At 31.8% G+C, this 19,680-nt stretch overlaps 1 protein-coding gene and 2 long non-coding RNA genes across 3 annotated transcripts; all 3 read right to left on the bottom strand.

The window, feature by feature from the left end:
* Positions 1–1,969: 1,969 nt before the first annotated feature.
* On the bottom strand, positions 1,970–2,579 carry LOC133030063 (uncharacterized). The gene is made up of 2 exons (XR_009683963.1): positions 2,485–2,579; positions 1,970–2,385 (listed from the first exon to the last, which is right to left on the bottom strand). It is a non-coding gene; the product is annotated as an uncharacterized LOC133030063 (long non-coding RNA).
* A 669-nt stretch (positions 2,580–3,248) lies between these two features.
* On the bottom strand, positions 3,249–4,959 carry LOC133030545 (uncharacterized). Its single transcript, XM_061103323.1, has 7 exons — positions 4,799–4,959; positions 4,605–4,715; positions 4,369–4,500; positions 4,263–4,310; positions 3,780–4,145; positions 3,441–3,518; positions 3,249–3,314 (listed from the first exon to the last, which is right to left on the bottom strand). The coding sequence occupies exons 1-7, from the start codon at positions 4,820–4,822 to the stop codon at positions 3,249–3,251; spliced, it is 825 nt and encodes a 274-aa protein (XP_060959306.1). The 5' UTR covers positions 4,823–4,959.
* A 357-nt stretch (positions 4,960–5,316) lies between these two features.
* Positions 5,317–6,823, bottom strand: LOC115702943 (uncharacterized). The gene is made up of 4 exons (XR_009684100.1): positions 6,490–6,823; positions 6,331–6,377; positions 5,896–5,956; positions 5,317–5,557 (listed from the first exon to the last, which is right to left on the bottom strand). It is a non-coding gene; the product is annotated as an uncharacterized LOC115702943 (long non-coding RNA).
* Positions 6,824–19,680: the final 12,857 nt, after the last annotated feature.

Here is a 19,680-nt window from a genome sequence, read left to right as displayed (position 1 = left end):
AAATTTGCTACTGCAGAACACGAACTTCCATTAACAAGATAAAAACATAAATAAATTGTACAAAATTTAACACTTGATATAAGAGACTATAGAACACGAACTTCCAGTAACAAAATAGAAACATAAATAAATTGTACAAAATTTAACACTTTATATAAGAGAATTATACATATATTAGTATTCTTTCAAATACTGCTAGTTTACGGAGTCATACTCAGAGAATAAAATCAATTAGTAAAGTCACAATAATTACAAATATAATTGACTTAAATAAATTTAAACTCCCTCTAAAAAAATTTCGAAATCCTTTGTAATTCCCTTTGTCAATTTGATCTCTAAACATACCAAATAGTGAATTCTCTTCAGCTTTTGAAGTGTACTCACTTACTTTCTCCCAAAGTGAGTATTTTGACAAGTCTTCTCCAGAAGACTCTTATCTTGTTCAATAAAGTTCTTCAACCTATTCTTAAAACAGTCAAAGAATAATAATATGAAAATCAAAACCTAGTAGAATACTCTAAGTTTTTACACAATGAACTCTCTTTTCACAAAAATAAAATGCAAAACAATAAGAATAGAAGAGATAATTTGTATGACTGCTCTCTAAGGTCTATTTAGAGACCCTAAAAAAATTGCAACACGTTTTTATCATTGTTGGAAAATTTCCTTAAAACAAATTTTATCATCAGTCTTAAAAATTGTCAACTCTGTAGTGATAGAATCACAATCCACGATGACAAATATCTTTCAAACTTTCCATATATAAAACCAAGGTCACGAATTTGATTTTAATATATTCCATAAAAAGATTACAAGATATGTTATATACATAACAAAATTGAAAATATTAACTAAGGAATCGATCAAAACAAATTATATCAAAAATAGACAAAATATTCAATATTAGCATAAAGAGAATTCTTTCTCTTTTATGTAAATATTTTTTTAATACAAATCAACCATAAACACAATATTACAAAATAAAATTAATATTTAATTTTCATTATATATTCAAATTAATTTAAAAAGATTTTTGACAACTAAATTACTAAAAAAATATTTATAATTTTAGTTGTATTGTCAAAAATTTGGTTTATATTCAAACAATCTAGAATGTTGTCATGATTAATTAGGAAAACTGCATATAGTGAAAAATAACACCAAAATGAAAAACCAATTAGAAAGAATTATTATAAGAAACTGAAATTTTGTTGGCACCAAAAAGACCAACAAAAAGTCTTCTTTGCTTAGACAAAATAAAATTTACTTTCAAAAACATAATTGTGTAAGCAAAGATCATCGACAAAGTCTCAGCAAGAAAATGTTTTACCATTTACAAATAGATTGCACCAAAATAAATTCTTATTCTTGTCTGAAGAAGTCATTGGGAAAGACGAGGAAAGTCAAAACAAAAAAATGAAAGGCTTAGTGCATGTTTGGCATCATAACTAAAAAACTGTTTTTTTTTTTTAAAATAGAAAATTGTTTTTAAAAACAATTTGGCTTGTTTGGCCTTATTTTTTAAAAACAGTTTTCAGAAAACAAAGTTACAAAAAACAAGAATTTTGAAAACAACAAAATGTTGTTTTCTGTTCTAAAAACCAATTCACCTTTGGTCAATATTGTTTTTAAAAATCACTAACCAAACATGACTAGTGTTTTAAAAACTTCAAAAACTATTTTTTGTTCTCATTTCTAAAAACAATTTTTTAAAACAAAAAACAGAAAACAATATCAAACCACTACTACAAAAACACCCTTTAGAGGCGGTTTTTAAGCCCTTTAGGCGTCGGTTTTCGCGAAATTCGCTACCGACGCCTATCAGGGCGACGCTAAAGGGTTTATTTGAACCGACGCCATATATACCCCTATGGCGTCGGTTCTTAGCTAGGAACCGACGCCATAGGGGTCCCTATGGCGTCGGTTCCTATCAAAAAACCGACGCCATAGGGGGCGTAGCAACCGACGGTAAAGGGTCTCGCGAATTTCAGTTTTTCGATTTTTTTTTTAATTTAATTATATTATTTTAATTTTATATTTATTAATTTATATACATATTTATTTAATTTAAATTACATATTTATTTAAATTTTAAATTACATATTTATTTAATTTAATTATAATAGTAATTAAATTTGGGTAAAAACATAATTTGATTTCATAAAAATAATTAAATATTACACAAACATGTAAAATTAGTTAAAAATATTAATAAGTTAATAAATCTAATTACAAGTTAATCTATAAAAATTACATAATGAAGAAAAATTCTTCGACCTTTGAACCTCAATCGTCACCGTGAATCACCGCCATCAATTGTTCGATCCACTTTCGCTGTAGTGGTAAAATTTCTGTTTTTGGATCGTATTGCTTCTTACCCCCAAACTGTTAAAAAAATTAAAAATTTATATTAGTTTATGTATATGTATATTATATATTTGTTATTATAAAATTTATATACTATGATCAATAATTAAAACTTACAGCTTTTTGATCTTCTATGTAACGGTTGGGGTTGGCACGTGCGACGATGTCAGTCATATATTTCAAAACATAAAAACCGCATTCTTGGCTTTTAGGTTGTCTTGGACGGTTGCTTGTGCAATTCCTTGCCACGGGCCAAGATGCTGATGTGCGTCCCCTATATACATGAATGCCCTGTTTGGAAAAATTATATTAGCATTTCAATTCGTTAGTTAATTTAAATTCGTTACATAAGAAGTCATTAAATAATTACCTTCCGATCATTTGTTCTATTTCTTCGGGAATTGGGCGGCCTTTTAGAGGGTTTAAATGGATAATTTTCTTTGGCGCAACCACCACTAGCGTCCAATGCATCCTAGAAAATTATATTGGAATATAAGTAAGATAGTATAAAAATAATTTGAAGACATAATATAGAAATGAACAATTAGCACTAAAGAATTTAATAAAGTTTACCCGATATTCCAAGGAATAAAGAACATTTGGTGGTTCTTTGTTCATTAATGATAACCAATTAGCCAATCGTCTTGCCGCATCGTCAAAAGGCGACTACGTTCTTCATCGGCGATCCCATGCACCTTGTGAGAAGCTGCGGGTCGTAAAACTTGAAAATTTTTCTCGGACCGTTGATGCTCTCCCATATGTGCACTGCCAAAAAAAGTGTTAGTGCCTTATAATAATTTAACTATAATTTGATATAAGGTTAATTAGATTAAAGAAGAGTATACATCATTCCAAACGGCATTCCACAGTTTGCGATGTAGTTACACGTAGCAACTGCGCAAATCCTCTCCGGCATAAAATGATGCGGGTACGCGGTGCAATGAATCCTCGGGGGACGAAATTGTGATTATATCACGTTTATCTTTGAGCCTTAGGAATTCATGAATCATCCATTTCGGCGAATTAGGGATCAACGCCATCTTCTCTTCCGTGAACAACTCATCTTCCCGTGCACCACGGCTTTGCGGAGAAAGCATCGGAGCTTTCCCCTTTGACGCATCACGTCTTGAGGGCGGTTGAGCGAGTGGACCCTAAACAAAACGAACATAATATATATATATCAAATTTTATCTAATTTCTACCGAAATTTCGGCAGCATAACGGTTGTAATTGAATGATCCCAAAAATTTAGAACATGGCTGTATAACGACAAATAACACATATACAACGATAGTTTGTTCATCCATCCCACCGCAAAGACATATATTCGCGAACCTACTTCACTACGGATGAATATTTAAGATATTCAAACTCCACTAATCATTAATAATTAATTTCAGTTGAGAAGTTACCTCGGTTGTTAAAATTAAGTGTTTAGGCCAAGGAAGGAACATCTGGTACACGTCCCTAACATATCTGAACTCTTCAAGTGGGACTGGGATTTCAGCGTCCTCTTGCAGGATTTCCGTAACCATGATCCGAGCATGTGAATCATCGTAATCCTGGCAGTGAACTTTGATCACACCCACATGCTCGTACAAATACCCTCGGGCCACAATATTGTCGATGTTGTCAGAGCAGAGATGTACTTGCTGAGTAAGGGCCGCTTGGTCATCAAAATTGTATAGGATACCTTGGTCGTTGAGGGAAATGAACTCCTCAGCATAAATTTGTGGTTGTACCTCATCCTGAGGAGCGTATGGTTGTGGAACATACGCCTCACCACCACCTCTCCTTCTTCCTCTTGTTCGGCGGCGTTCCTCTGCTGCTTAAGGGATTGGACTTCGGCTTTTAATTGTTCAATCTCCTTCGCTTGCCGAGCCACAACATCGGACACTTCCCTTTTCTTCCTGTAGAACGGTTGAGATGCCACGGTCGGGAACCTACAAATCATAAAATGCAAATTAGCAACGATTTCATTTGTGTAACTAAATAAATAACATTTGAAGTAATAGCATACCCGGCGGCCACGACACGTCCAGGATGCTCTGGTGTCCCGAGCGCCTGCGTGAGGATATCGTTTTGGCCCTGGACCTGAATTTGTCCCTGACTAAGCTTCTCCTCTAATTGAGCCTAATGCACGCATATATTCAAGCAATTAGTATATGAATTATATACACTAACTCTAATTGAATTATATATTCAAGCAATTAGTATATGAATTAATATATACTTACTATCTTCTCGGCAATTTCCTTGTCGTAATCAGTGACAAGTTTTCTACTCTTGGTGCGAGATTTAATCCAAACACGGTGGCGGGGAGGATCTGCAACTTCGAGGTCCTTTTTCTACATAACGTTATAACAATGAAATGAGTACCAATTAAATTGTATAGCACATTATAGCACATTAAATTTTTAGTATTACTTACCACAGCTTCCCGTACGTTCACCATCCCACTCCGACCACTTCGATGTCTGGATTGAATTTTTGAGGAACGTTCACGTTGCACCTTACTCAATTCCTACAATGCCAAAAAAATACATTAGATACATGTACTTGTATTTAAGAGTTTATCTTAGTGTTAATATAATTAGCGTACCGGAAATTCAGGAGTTAGTCTACTTTCAACAACTTTGCACCAATCGGCGGCGTCGATCTCCGGTGCTTTTCGGGGACTTGTGCCGGTCGTCCCGCATCATTCTCTTTCAACGCGCGGCATTATGATGTCTTTTGTCATCCTATTCTTGAAGTCTTTCATTAACTTCCCGGCTAGGATGAGACAATCATGTTTGAAGGTGTCCGGCACAATGAACCCCTCTATTTTGAAGGAAAACAAACACGGTTAGAGTCAACATTTGGAGTAATAGAAAAACAAATCAAAATTCTAACAAATAATAGCTTTACCTGAATGTCTTTCCAAACTTGATTTTTCGAGTACGGTTGACTTCTTTCCAATTTTTATAAGCCAACCCTATTGTCTGCCGACATCTGACTCCCAGAGTGGATACGAGCTTCGCGTAGCTTTTTCCACAGTATTGACCTTTATCATTAACTTCGAGGGCCACTCTTTTGCCCTGATCCATTAGTTTGGATATTTCATTCATTTGCGTCGGCCCTCGTGTAGGTATTGTGGTTGGACACTCTGCCTCTGGGTCTGAATCAGATCCCGAACTCGAGTTGGCCATATCTACACCATTAACAAACAAAATTGAATATCATGCTACTAATAACACTAAATTCTACCGAAATTTGATCCAAATTCTACCGAAATTTTGGCAGCATAACGGCTGTAATTGGACGTTCCCAAAATTTTTAAAAGTGCCTAAAGTAACAAACAGAACAAATATAACAATACGGTAACAAAGAAACTAACATAAACAATACAAAATTTATCCACCAATCCGACCGCAGTACATGTATTCGCAGAACCTACTTCACTACGGATGAATATTTAAGATATTCAAACTCAACTAAGCATACATTGATAATTAATTATACTAACAAAAGGTTAGCGGATGGATATACCTATTGCAAATCCGATCAACACCGAAATATGTCGATCGACTCTCAAATATTAGCACACAACCTATAACATAATGCAATATACAACCAAATTAAAATTTTAATTATTAAATTACTTACTAGTTATTAAACAAAGTAGCAAGTTACTAGTTACTAATTTCCATAATTTTTTTTAAAAATAACATATACATATATATACATGTATAATCAACTAAATATCACACTACCATTATTTTAAAAACTTTAACTCTAAACTAATTAAATTCCTACTACCTCTCATTCTCATTCACAACAAATATATATACAATACAAATACACAAAATACACAAATAGTATATACACAATATATATACACACAACATATATATAAACACATATTCAATAATAAAATACAAAATATACACATATATATTATATATCAAGTAAATAAATATTTACCTTATAAACGCAATCCGGCGACAAATTGCGACCAAAAATCCGGCCACCTATAGCACACACAATATAATATCAATAAAATGAAAAAATCCTAAAAAAAATTTACAAAAATGAAATAATACCAATGTACATTAATAAAATGAACAGAAATCATATTTATACCTTAATGAACGTTGAGATTGAACGATTTCTCCGCTAAAAGCGGTGGTCGGAGTTAAACCACCACTTTTTTTTAAAATAGGTTCGGGTACAGTGTAAATGGGTGAAAAAACAAAACTTTTTTAGTGTATGGGATTAGATATTGAAAATAGAAACTTTTAAGACAAAAATGAGGTGAAATGGTGAAGAAATGAGTGAGATATGTGGGTTTTTAGAGGTGGTTGGCGAGGGTTTTCGTGGGTTTTCTCTGCTGTAGAAGTGGCTGGGTATATGCTGGAGAAGAAGAAGTGAGGAAGAAGAAGACGATGCAGAGGTTATACTCTGCAAGACCCTATGCCGTCGGTTCCTAGCAAAGAAGACGGCATAGGTGCACACGTGTCAATAAAGTGTGCACCTATGCCGTCGGTTCTTTGCGAGGACCCGACGCATAAATCTCCCACAACCCTTAAAAAATCCCAATTTCCAACCGACGGGATAGGGTTTACTAATATATATACCTACGGTTTTTACCAAAAAACCGCCTCTAAATGTCAATTTCGAATCTGGTGGGTGTTCTCACACCCTTTAGCTTCCCTTTTTATAAAATGGGTTAAAAAAAGGGAAGCTAAAGGCCCATATTGTAGTAGTGAACATGCTCTTATCTTTCTTGTTGACAAAAGAAGGATTAGGTGGTACACATCTTATCCCCGCTCCTTCCAAGTAGTCTTAGATCATATTATATGAATAAAATAAGTTAGTAGTATAATAAAGTATGGAATTTTTTACATGAAATTACCAAGTACAATTTACTAAGCACTATATATTAGTGACATGTGACTTTGATTCAGAACACATATGTGGATAGACATTTAGTAAATGTATTGTGTATCATTTGTTTATACATAATTGGACCTATATAAATTAATATATTTTATCAACGTGCTGTTTATCATAAAAGAGTTAGTTATATCAAAATAATAAGCATTAGTAGATCAATCTAAATCTTGACTATTCATGAACTCATGTTTGTGTTCATTAGGTTCTTTGATTTACTCGTTAAAGTTTTTCAAGAGATGACTCTTACAACTTTTGTATTGGAAACTTAATAACACGGATGGATCAAAACATGTTATACTATAAGTAGAATCCAAATTTTTTGAAAGGATCAAATATTAGTTCCCTTAAAATGTTAGTTTTGGGAGTGATTACAGTTGGGCCCAAATCTATAATTGGATTTATAGATTAACTAATTACATTGAATTAATGGTATCTAAGGAATTCAAGAAATAATTAGAAGGGTAAAATAATAATTTTGACCAATCTAATTATGAAATAATAAATTGGAGGACGAACTATTTATATTAATTATATCATGGACTACTAGAAAGAATTTTGTAAATAATATTCTATATTATCAAATAATACAATTCTATATATATAGTGGAGTAATAATGAAATTAATAAACTAGACTATTTTATTTATGAGATCATTAATAATTTAGTTATTTTTATAGCTTCGAATTATATGTTCACAGTCCCTAGCTAGATCACCTATATACCAATTGTACAGGAATGTTTAATATAGGATTGATTATTTTGAGAAATACTTAATTTCAATAATTAATTAAGAATTAAATAATTAATTAAAGTCATTTAAGTTATTTAGTTTTATTCACATAAAATAATATATTAGTTAAGTATAATATTGTTGGTTAAATAATATTATAAGAGAAAAATATATTATTTTAGTAGAAAATAATATTTATTTAATCTAGAATTAAATAAGAAATTAGTGAAAATTAATTAATTATTATTTAGTAAAAAAATAAATATAGGAGATTTATCAATTATATCTTTATATATAAAAAGTGCTTATTTAACGGTAATTGTTAGTTTAACGATTTTTTTTAACGATTCCTTTTTTTATTTAGTCTTAACTTAATAGACGGTTAATTAAACCAAAAAATTAAACAATCTTTTTTAAAATTAAAAAAAAAAATCATCTTAGCCACATATCTCTCTAACAAATCGTATATTCCCAATTTTTGAAATTTTTTTACAGGCTTCATTCAAATTTCAAAAATTAAACTCAAAAAATCAAACAATCTTTTTTTAAATTAAAAAATCGTATACAAATCGTATATTTGAAGAGTATATTTTAAAAATAATTTATAAAAATATTTGAAGATGAAGAAACTGATAATTGTGCAACGATTTCTTAATTTGAATTTGAACTAAATTAATCTCCTTTAATCTTAATTTTAATTTTCAAATAAATTTTTATTTTAATTAAATTAATTCTTCTTTAATTTTAATTATCTTTTAATTTTAATTGTACATTACAAACTTAATAAAATTATAAATGATTTAACCAACTAGTACGTAATATAAATATTTATCAAAATACTGTTGGTATTTTAATATTGTTTGAATAGCGAATTATTCAATTACTATGTGTACCACTAGTATCAAAATATGTTTCTATTTTAATACCGCCACTATTTACAAGTATTGGTTAGTGTACTGTAGGAGCTGATCTATCACTTCCTGCCATTAATAAAGTACAAGCACTTACTATATAGCATATGAGTAAAATTAGTATAAATATAAGAATAATTATCTTTTTTACCCCCTGTACTTATGACACTATACTATTATGCCCCTTAATCTATTCAGCTTGTTACAAATAGTCCTTGTATAATTTTATATGCATACATTTAGTCCTTCTGTTTATTTTGTTTAAAAATACAGTTTGTATTGATGATGTAGTATTATAACAAAGGATAGAGTAGTAATTTCATCTCTTTTTAGAGGGAAAATTGACTATGAGGTGGCATAATAACTGACAATGAAAGATGATTAAAAAATAATTTCATAACCTTTTAAAAAAATTTAATAAAAGTAATTTTATTAAAATAATTCCAATCGTTTTTTAGCCGTTCAAATTAGAAAAATGTGTAAAATTAGGATTCTACAGTATTTGAAGAGATGGATATCACTAGAAAGAACAGGGGATTTTTGGAAAATTAAGGTAATGATATTCTATTTTTTGAGATGTTATTTTTCATTTTTTTTTTCCTGTGATTGTAATTTTTATGACTTGTAATTTATTTTCCTAATGGTATATAATTTTTCAACTACTATCTATGTATAATCCCACATTATTAATTTAACAGTCAACTTTAGTCAATTTTAACAGAATTAGATAGAAGGATTATACTATTCCAACTGATATATTTTAGGGGTATTTTTAACTACACTTATAAATTAAGGGGCATCATAGTATAGTGTCATAAGTACAGGGACTAAAAAAGCTAATTATTCTAAATATAATAATTTTCATGATGTAATTAATTTTTTTTATATTAAAGATACTATTTGGTAATTTTGTAAATTTATATATTAATATATTAAAATTGTTTTATTAAATTGTTGTTATTAGTATATTATACTGTAATTTTAAATACAATAAAATAAAAGATTTTATAGTAATTTATAATGTTACTTGATATGTTGAAATTCTAAAGAATATTTTTGATGATCTAGAATCCATGATGACACATTATTATGGGAGTGACTATGTAAAAAATAGAAAATGCATTACCTAGCTTGGCATAAATTGTATTTTCCAAAAGTTTAAGGGGAATTAAATTTCGTAACTTTGAGTATCATAATAAAGCATTATTGACAGCACAAGCTTGGTGCATTCTCATGATTTCCGACTCTCTTCTTGCCTTGCTTTTCAGAGCAAAATATTACAATCAAATGGCTTTTATGAATGCTACTCTTAGGTATACTCCTAGCTATATGTGGCGTGGTATTCTTTGTGGGAGAGCTTATAAGAAATTAGGTCTACAAATACACATGAATCTTAGACTCATGTCAGATTATCAAGATTACTCTATAAATCAATAAGATGGAAGACATACCTGATTCTATGATATTGGATACGATATGAGATTGTGGGTATATGGTCTTCCACAGACTAATCTTGTGTAATGACCGCTTAGTTTTAATAGGAGAATTAGCAGATAATTAGAGCTTAATTTCATAATTAGACTTTTAATTATTAGTTATACAATTATGGAGATATATTTGAATTCCAAATGTAGTGATTATGATACATATAAATTTTATGTTTTTCCTATTTTTATGCCCAGTAACAGTGGATATTTTCAGTAAACTAATATAATTACTGAAATGAGATCTTAATCATTTATCTCTATCAAGCCAAGCTCAAAGGAAATTATCGTTTTACTTCTAAATACTTATGGAAGCTATAGATTCCATATCTATGATCAGCGTTCCCACTCAATTGAACTACCATGTTCCCAAGATGTAAATATCTGCCAGAACCATAAGTTAGCTTCCACGAACACCTATAAGAACATAAATAATACAACTAAGTTGAACTTAACCATATCAGGATTAAGATCCATAGACCTAAGATCAACCACTGATATTGAGTTAGAAAGATATAACGGTAAGTTTATAATATCTTATCTAAGATCAATATCGGTCTCTTCCAATGTATACTCCATACATCTGATACTAGTAAACTTTGCCAATACCCTAAAAAGGACATAACACTTATCCAAGGTGTAAGTATACCTTATTGTCGATTATCATGCCCATCTAAATCCAATGAAGTGACAAATCATGGGAATTAAATTTTTGAACATATAATCATGATTATATTCTACTGTACTGACGACACTATAATCATGAACAAATATCCATACATATTTATATGTTCTGGACCTAATAGAATTTATACATAAAATATGATCATGAAATAAATCATGTGAACCATGCTACATAATAGCAATTTCTGATATTTTATTAATTAGTAAATCTGATTATTTTAAAATGAGTTTTATTTAGGGCACAAAACCTAACATGTTGCTTATGCTTCTTGTTAGTTGTATAAATATGAGCAACATTATCCAACTCATGACCTAAATTGGTAACATTATCTCTACAAAGAAAAGTATGAAATCTATACTAACCACAAGAATCTTAATATTTCTTTACTCAAAATGATTTGAATATGAGGCAGAGGCAATGGTTGGAGTTAGTTAAAGATTATGACTGCGAAATTTTCTTTATTTTTGGGAAGTTCAATATAGTGGTGAATGCCTAAGTAGGCAAGGTCTCGGGCAGGCTTTTGGTACAACTATGATATCCTCTCAATTGTCAGTTGATGTGATTAAGTCAGGTATTGACTTGGTGGTTAACCAACTCGATAAATTTAACATTTCAATTAGATTTGTTAGAAAGAATCAAAAGTGCCCAATCTGTGGATTCCGAATTAATGAAAACTCAAGAAGAAGTCTTAGCTTGCCAGGCTGAAGATTTCTTGGCATTAGACAGCGGGATGTTACTTTACCAAACTCAAGTTTACGTTTCAGGCAATCTTGAGCTTAAAACAGAGATATTATATGAAATTTATACCACTCCCTAATCATTACATCCTGGTACCACCAAGATGTACCAAGACTTAGAATTTTATTACTTATGATGTGGTATGCAGAAAGATATAGTGAATTATGTATTCAGATGCTTAACTTATCAGTAGATTAAGGCTAAGCATCTGATTAATGGTGAAAATATATACATTTAATAAGCTTAAAGTTTAAAATAAGTTAAATTCAAATTAATATCTTCACATGAAATTAATGAAATATATTTTTATGTTGAAAATATTTGGTTTAGATTTAATTTATTGTCTTTTTTGTAGGAATTAAAATTATTGTGGTATTTTAAAGTGAAAAATTGGAGTGAAAAAAATAATATATATTTTTTTTTTTACAAAAAGATCAGATTCGGACCCTAATAGAAGCCCACTCGCACATCAGCAAGCTCCTCAATCTGGGTCGTCCGTGCGTTGATCTTACGGCCCAGACGGGCGCGTGCTTCCCACTCCAGACAAGGGCGTGTGGTTCCTGTCCATCTCCTGCCAAGCCGCCTACTTTCCACACGCGTGGGACCCGCGAGCAGCTTCTCTCTCTGCCAGCATCCACATGCGCGACAAGTGGCAACTTCTCCTTCAATCCGAGTTTCAGCAACCAATACATGCTCGCCAAGTGTCGTCTCCTCCTTCAATCCGCCATTTTCAAATCATTTTGATGCTGTCAAGTGTCCCAATGCATGGAAAAGTACCCAAAATGTCAAATTCAAAATACACTATAATTTTCTATTCTTTTGCATTTATTTGACTCATTTTTTCATTTTACTATTTCTCATAGGGAAATTTGAATTTCTATGCATGCATTGGGGGATAATTTTTTCCCTAAACTAATACTTTTCTACATTGAAAATATATGATCACTTTTCCAAAACACCAAGCATACCCTTCTCAAAAACTCAAACCCTTTCTCTCTCCTTCCCTCAAACTCTCTCTGCCTCTTTGCCTCTTCGCCCAGAACCCCATCGCAAGAAACCGCCCCCAACCCTCAACCATCATCACCCACCCACCCACCGACCGCCCCAACCCTCCACGCAACCCTGGCCGACTTACCGACCGACTGCCCTAACCATCTCCTCCTCGTCGAACCACCCACGCACGGCGAGCACCACCCACGCCAAAAACCAACCCACGCCCATCCATACCCATCTCGACCGAACCACCATCGGCGATCCACCACGCACGCACGCCGGCCGAACACCACCAAAGATCAAAGGCAAACCCAGTGCGATGGATCTGGGTTGAAGGCGGTGGTGAATCTGTGATTTTTGGGTTGAAAAATGCATTTTCTGGGCAGGCCTGATGCATCATGATGAAAAAATTGAATCTGGGTTGAAGATAAAGTCCCGATATAGGGCCCGATGGGCCCGATGGCTAGCCCGATGGTCAGCCCGAAGGTCAGTCAATTTTTTGGAAAAAGAGGAAGAGAGAGGGACGGTTGAAAAAAATGGGAGGGGTTTTTTTGGGGTTTAGGAAAAAGTTATACCATTTTACAAATTATACATAGTATTAGTTTAAGATACCAATTTATGAGTTTATTAAGCATGGAAATTCAAATTTCCCTTCTCATATCTCACCTACCTTATTTATGCCAGATATTTCTAGAAAATATTAAAATAATTAATTTATTAATTATTTTAATTCACTCACTTTGGCTATAAATAGGGAGGAGAAGAGAGAACTTGAAGCAATCTTTGAGTAATCTTTAGACAATTTTTACTGTGTAATTTTTAGAGTAAAGAAACTATAGCAAAATATCTTTTCACTTTTCTTCTCATATTTCTTTATGAGAATGATTAGCATAATGGTCTAATCTTCCTTGGAAGGTTAGGAATGATTCCATATGTAAAGTGAGGTTATTTTGTATCTTTGATTCACTTGTAATATTTATTTGAGCAATGCAAGTTCTTATTTCACTTTTATTTTATTGTTCTTCATCCATCTATACTACTATATATGCTATTATTTATTAAATATATATATAGACTTAGTCATGCTCTTTCTATATATTTTTATTTAGTGATTGTAGTAATAGTAGTATTTATCTTGTACTATCTTTATGTTCATTTTTATTTACTTTTTATTAAACATATAAGTTTAGTCATGCTCTTCCTATGTATTTAAAAAATTAAGAAAGTATTTATAATGTTCATTTCCTTCACTATCACCACCATCTTTATTTGTATCTTTTTGTCATTATTTTTACTAAAGATATATAGGATTAGTTATGCTCTTTCTATGTATCACTATTTAGTAAAAATAATATTTATGTTTAATCTTTTATTGCATTATTACTTGATGTATAATGTCATTTCTAGGTTCTACATAAGATTAAGTCATTTCTTTTATTTGCAAGAACTTGTATACTCAAAATATAATGAACTTTAATGTTATCTCATTTGTGTCAACTTTGTGAATCAAGGGTACAAAATAGCTAAACAAGCATATGGATGATTCTTGAATCCTTTCTTTCTTTTACTATTGATTACACTTTTATTTACTTTCTTTTAATGTTTATTACCAAAACAAAAATCACAAATCATTGGTTACTATTGTTACTATTTATTAGCCTTTTGTTTATATTTCTACTAACATTTTTGTCCATAATTACCTCCCTGTGGAATCGATTGCCCGATCTATGCTACAGCCACTGTTATGGAAGTCACAATTTTCTGTTAAACAAATCAGCATCAGCACTTGTAGGGTTATTACAGCCTATCACACTTCCAAAATTGAAATGGGAGGATGTCACTATAGATTCTGTGGTTGGTTTACCTTGAATCACGAGCATGTTTGATTCCATATGAATACGTAAAGAAAATAGTATGTCTTCATAAGGTTATGAAGTTCATTATTTAGATAGGGAACAAAAGTTCACCTCTAAGTTTTAAGAAAGTTTCCTAAAGAACGTTGGTATGAAGCTGAAATCAGTACAACTATCCACTCTGACACAGATAGCTGGTCTTAAAGGACAATTTAGATACTGAAGGATATGTTACGATTTTGGGTGATGGATTTCGAAGGTTCATGGATCATATATTTATCTTTGATAAAGTTTTCATACAACATCAGTAATCAGGGTATGATGTTGGATAGTAAGAAGTACCATTCCCCAACTCACTGGATGAAACTGGGGATAGGAAATATCAAGGTCCAAACTAAGTTCAGTGAACCAGTGAGGCTATAAAGAAGATTAAAGCCATGATGCTTTCTCATCAAAGCAGGAAAAAAAGGATATGTAGATCCGAAGCTCAAAAACATAGAAATCTAAGTAGGGGATCATGTCTTCCTATGAATATCACCAGTGAAAGGAATGAAATCCTTCAGGAAAAAGGGCAAGATATGCTCTATATTTATAAGGTCTTTGGAGATTCTAGAGAATGTTAGATTGGTAGTTTACCGTTTAGCCTTGCCTCCAGCATTGTCAGCAGTACATAATATATTCCATGTCTCAATGTTAAGGAAATACGTTTCAGACCGGACTCATATCTTGAGTTGTGGAGCTTTAGAGCTCCAATTAGACTTGTCTTATGAAAAACAACCATTGAAAATCCTTGATAAGAAATAAAAAGTTCTTCAAAACAAGATCATAGCATTGTTCAAAGAATTTTGGAAACAGTAAGGTGAATGAAACCAATTGGATTTAAAATCAGACTGAGGGCTTAGTTCTCGAAGTTGTTTAGATTAGATTTTGAGAATGAAATCCTCTTAACGGGAGGATAATTGTAATGACCGCATAGTTAATATGGGAATTAACAGATAATTAAGGATTAAATTAATAAAGTTATTGTTATGTGCTTCTTAGTAGAAAGATATGGATTATTGTCAAAAATAGGCCTTAGGAAAATATTTTTTTCAATTACAATGATATATTTGAATTTTATATGTATATGTATGTTATATTTGAAATTTTACAATTTTTATATTTTATACTCAGTAGCAATGGAATGTCGTCATTTGGCCAATAGAGTCACTTAGATGCGATTAAGTATCTTAAAATTAGTGGGGTAAGATAGTTATATGTTTAGTAGGGGTGTTCGCGGTACGGGTGGTGTGATTTTTGACCATTTTTTCAAACCAACCCACACATGCAATTTTTCTAATTTTCCAAACGGCACCCACACCATGAAACTAAAAAATTGCACCGCAAAGAATAGTAGGGTGCGGTTTTGCAGTTTTTGCAGTTTGGACTATAACTAATAATTAAATTATCACAACTACAATAAAGTTTCAACAACACTTGTCAAAAATATCATAAGGCTTAAAAAATGAAAAAAAAAAAAAACACTAAGTTTCAATAATACAATAATTAGTGGGTTTGGGTTGGACATTCACATATTGGACCTAGATAAATATGAAAATTGGTCTTTTTATAATGTGCTGTGAGGTGCAATTTAAACCGCATATTAACAATTCAAAACTGCAAACCGCGCCGCACCGCATCGTACCGCGCGATTTAGGAAAAATTGAAATCGTGATCGCACCGCAAAGAATTTCAAATTGCATTTTTTTACAGTGCGGGCAGTTTGAGCAGTTTGAGCGGTTTGATGAACACCCCTAATGTTTAGAATGTTGGGATGTTTTGGAGTCATAATTTTGGACCATTTTATCCATAAGTGGATAGATTACTTCATGACTAAGTAAAGGACAAAATAGTCATTATACCTTATAGTAATAGTACTTTGTTTTTAGTGAAAACTCTTAGATAATTCTAGTGAGTTTTAGGCTAATTAATATTGAGGATAAAACAAATTTAAGTTTGTGTTTTTTAACAATTTAAGACAACACCACTCTCCTCACCTAACTCTCTCTGTCTCGACCTCACCCTAAAATAAGGAACCCAAGCCTTCTTTGCCAAAAATCAGAGCAACTCAAGACAAGTTAGCAAGATTTTTGGAGATTGATTGTTTAGAAGATTAAAGGTAAGCTAATTCTCCTCTGTTCTCTTTGAAGTTTTAAGGTTTAAGCATGTTTTAATGGTTTTTTTTTTTTTTTTTGTTTAGGTTCTGCTAAGTTTTGCTGTTTTTAGAATTGAGTTTTGGGGATTAAATTAGGTTTGTTTGAGCTGGTGTTGGGTAGGTTGGGTGTTGTTGGCAAAGTTTGAGCTAGGTTTGAGTTTTGAGATCAAACTTAGCTCAATAATGGTAGATTTTTGTTCACAGCTTTGTATTGAAATTGTTTGATGAAATATTTTTGTTTTAGCCTTATTAGAAGTTCTGAATAATTTGGGATGGATTGGAATTGATTTGTGTTGGAATTACCTTACCAGGATCTTAAATTTACTAACAAGTATGTTATTTAACATCCTAAATATGAACTTCTAAAACGATATGAAATAACACATATAAAGTATAAGAAACCTTACAGTGGTTGCAGCGAAATATAATGTCTCCTTCCACTCAGATCTCTAACCCTTGTATCCTTTCTGTAGCAAAGTATCACCAAGATCTGAGCCCGAACGTCCTTCTCTTGAATCTGGATTCTTCACAACCTTACACATTATGATTGAGATACCACTTGATGTGTGTGGGCACTCACTCACTCACTATAGGGCTACGGTTTAGAAGAGAGGAAGAGAGAGAGAAGGTGGCGGCTAGGGTATAAGAAGAAGGCTTTGAATTTTTCTGTGAAGGAATGAGATGCATCATCTTTTCCTGAAGCCATCACTACCTATTTATAGTAAACCACCTAGGGTTAGGTTAGATTTATTTGGCATTAAAATAATGAAAAAAATAAATGGTAAATTCCTAACATAGTGACTGGCTATGATATGGATAATGGGTCCCACTTTGCAATTTTGCCATTTTGTCATTTTTCCATCTCATTTTCTCAAAAACACCAATTTTCTAATTTAACCACTTAAATGTCAATTCTAATTATTTAATAACTAAAAATTAATAATTAAATAATATTGTCATTTAATATATTTATTAATTAGACTAACCAAAGTCTCTTAATTAACAAATGAACCCTAGAAACTCTTTCTTCACAATTTAGCCCTTGCTTAGTGAAAATTCACAAACTAGACATAGTCTAATTTTAGAATTATAATTGATTAATCAAAATCAATTAACTGAGTCTTACAAGCAGTATTGTCTCAACTAGTATGGGGACCATGGGCCTATATATCCGAGCTTCCCATAAGCAGACTCAGAACTTACCAAGTAAATTCACTGACTTATTAATTCCTTGTTGCATCCACTCATAGAACTTGGAATTGCACTCTCAGTTATATAGAACGCTCTATATGTTCCACGATATAAATACGCTATCAATTATCCATTGTTATAATCCCAATAATTAATGATCCTCTATAGATGATTTACATTGTGTAGGGATTAAATTACCGTTACACCCTTCAATGCATTTTATCCTTAAAACACTTAGCCACCTATAAATGATATTTCAGTGAACTAAACATAATCACTGAAATGAGTGCTCAACCATTTATTTCTATTTAGCCAAGCTCGAAGGAAATCATCATTTCACTTCTATGTGCTAGATAGAAGCTATAAATTCCATATCTATGTTCGTTCCCACTCAATTGCACTACCATGTTCCCAAAATGTACGTATCACCCTGACCAAAAAGTAGGCTTAACTAACAAATCAAAGAACATGTATAATACTCTTGAGATCGAACCTAACCATATCTGGATTAAGATCATTTGATCTAGGATCAACTAGGTGATATTGAATTGAATAGATATTACGGTAAGTTTAATATATCTGAATCAAAGTTCAATATCGGTCCCTGGAAAGAACATAGCACTTATCCAAGGTGCAAGTAAACTATGTTGTAGATTGTCATATCAGTTAAACCCTCTGTGTACTGATAAATCTAGGAATATATATTTAATCACATAATCTTGATTACTTTCCACTGTGCTAATGACACAATAAACAAGAACATAAATGTGAGATGAATTTATAAATCAAATAAAACTATAAATGATAACATGAACCAAATGACACACAAAGTGATGAAAATACTTCTGTTTCTTTATTGATATTTAAAAGATAAAGATTACATTGAAATGGAGTTTTATTTAGGGCATAAAACCCAACAATTTGGTGGAGTTTTGAGATTTTGGGTCATTTCTACTTTTAAAATAGAGGTCATTTTTGGGAAAACGGTCTACCATTTTCTAGGCAGATAACCCAGGAAAATGGCCTACCATATATTTAGGGAATTTTTCTCAAAATTTTGTTTTTGATATTTTCTCGATATTTATGGTATTGCCACATTATTCATTGATAGGGAAGCTTTTCGTTTCAAGTTTAAGTCCCCAAAAGTGAGTTAGCGAGTCACTTACCAATTTTACTTAAATTGTGACTTAGGGCCTTCAATCGTCGAGCAACAGTTTCTACTCAGGGTTACTGGCACACTTGCGTTCGGAAATAATGTAAGATTAGTATAATAGTTTCATATAAGTATACATGTTTAGCGTGCATGTCATTTGTTGTCAGAATAATATATCAAGGTATCAGTGAGGTACACATAGAGTTGCACCGAGATACTAATAGATATTTGTTTAGCAAATTAGTAAGTCGTCAGATTAGTATATCAGGGTATCGGTGAGGTGTACATAGAGTTGCACCGAGATATCAACAAATATATTCTAGGCTTTTAGAGATGATGGATTGGTGCTGTCACATTAGTGTGACTAGAGTACTGAGTATAGGCTGATATTATGGTAAATCGTACTTTTTCAAGAACGTTTCTAACCTAGTTTTAGACCTGTAGGT

This window comes from Cannabis sativa, chromosome 8, assembly GCF_029168945.1.
Source record: "Cannabis sativa cultivar Pink pepper isolate KNU-18-1 chromosome 8, ASM2916894v1, whole genome shotgun sequence".
NCBI classification, from domain to species: Eukaryota; Viridiplantae; Streptophyta; class Magnoliopsida; order Rosales; family Cannabaceae; genus Cannabis; species Cannabis sativa.
This window is presented reverse-complemented; position numbering and strand designations above follow the sequence as displayed.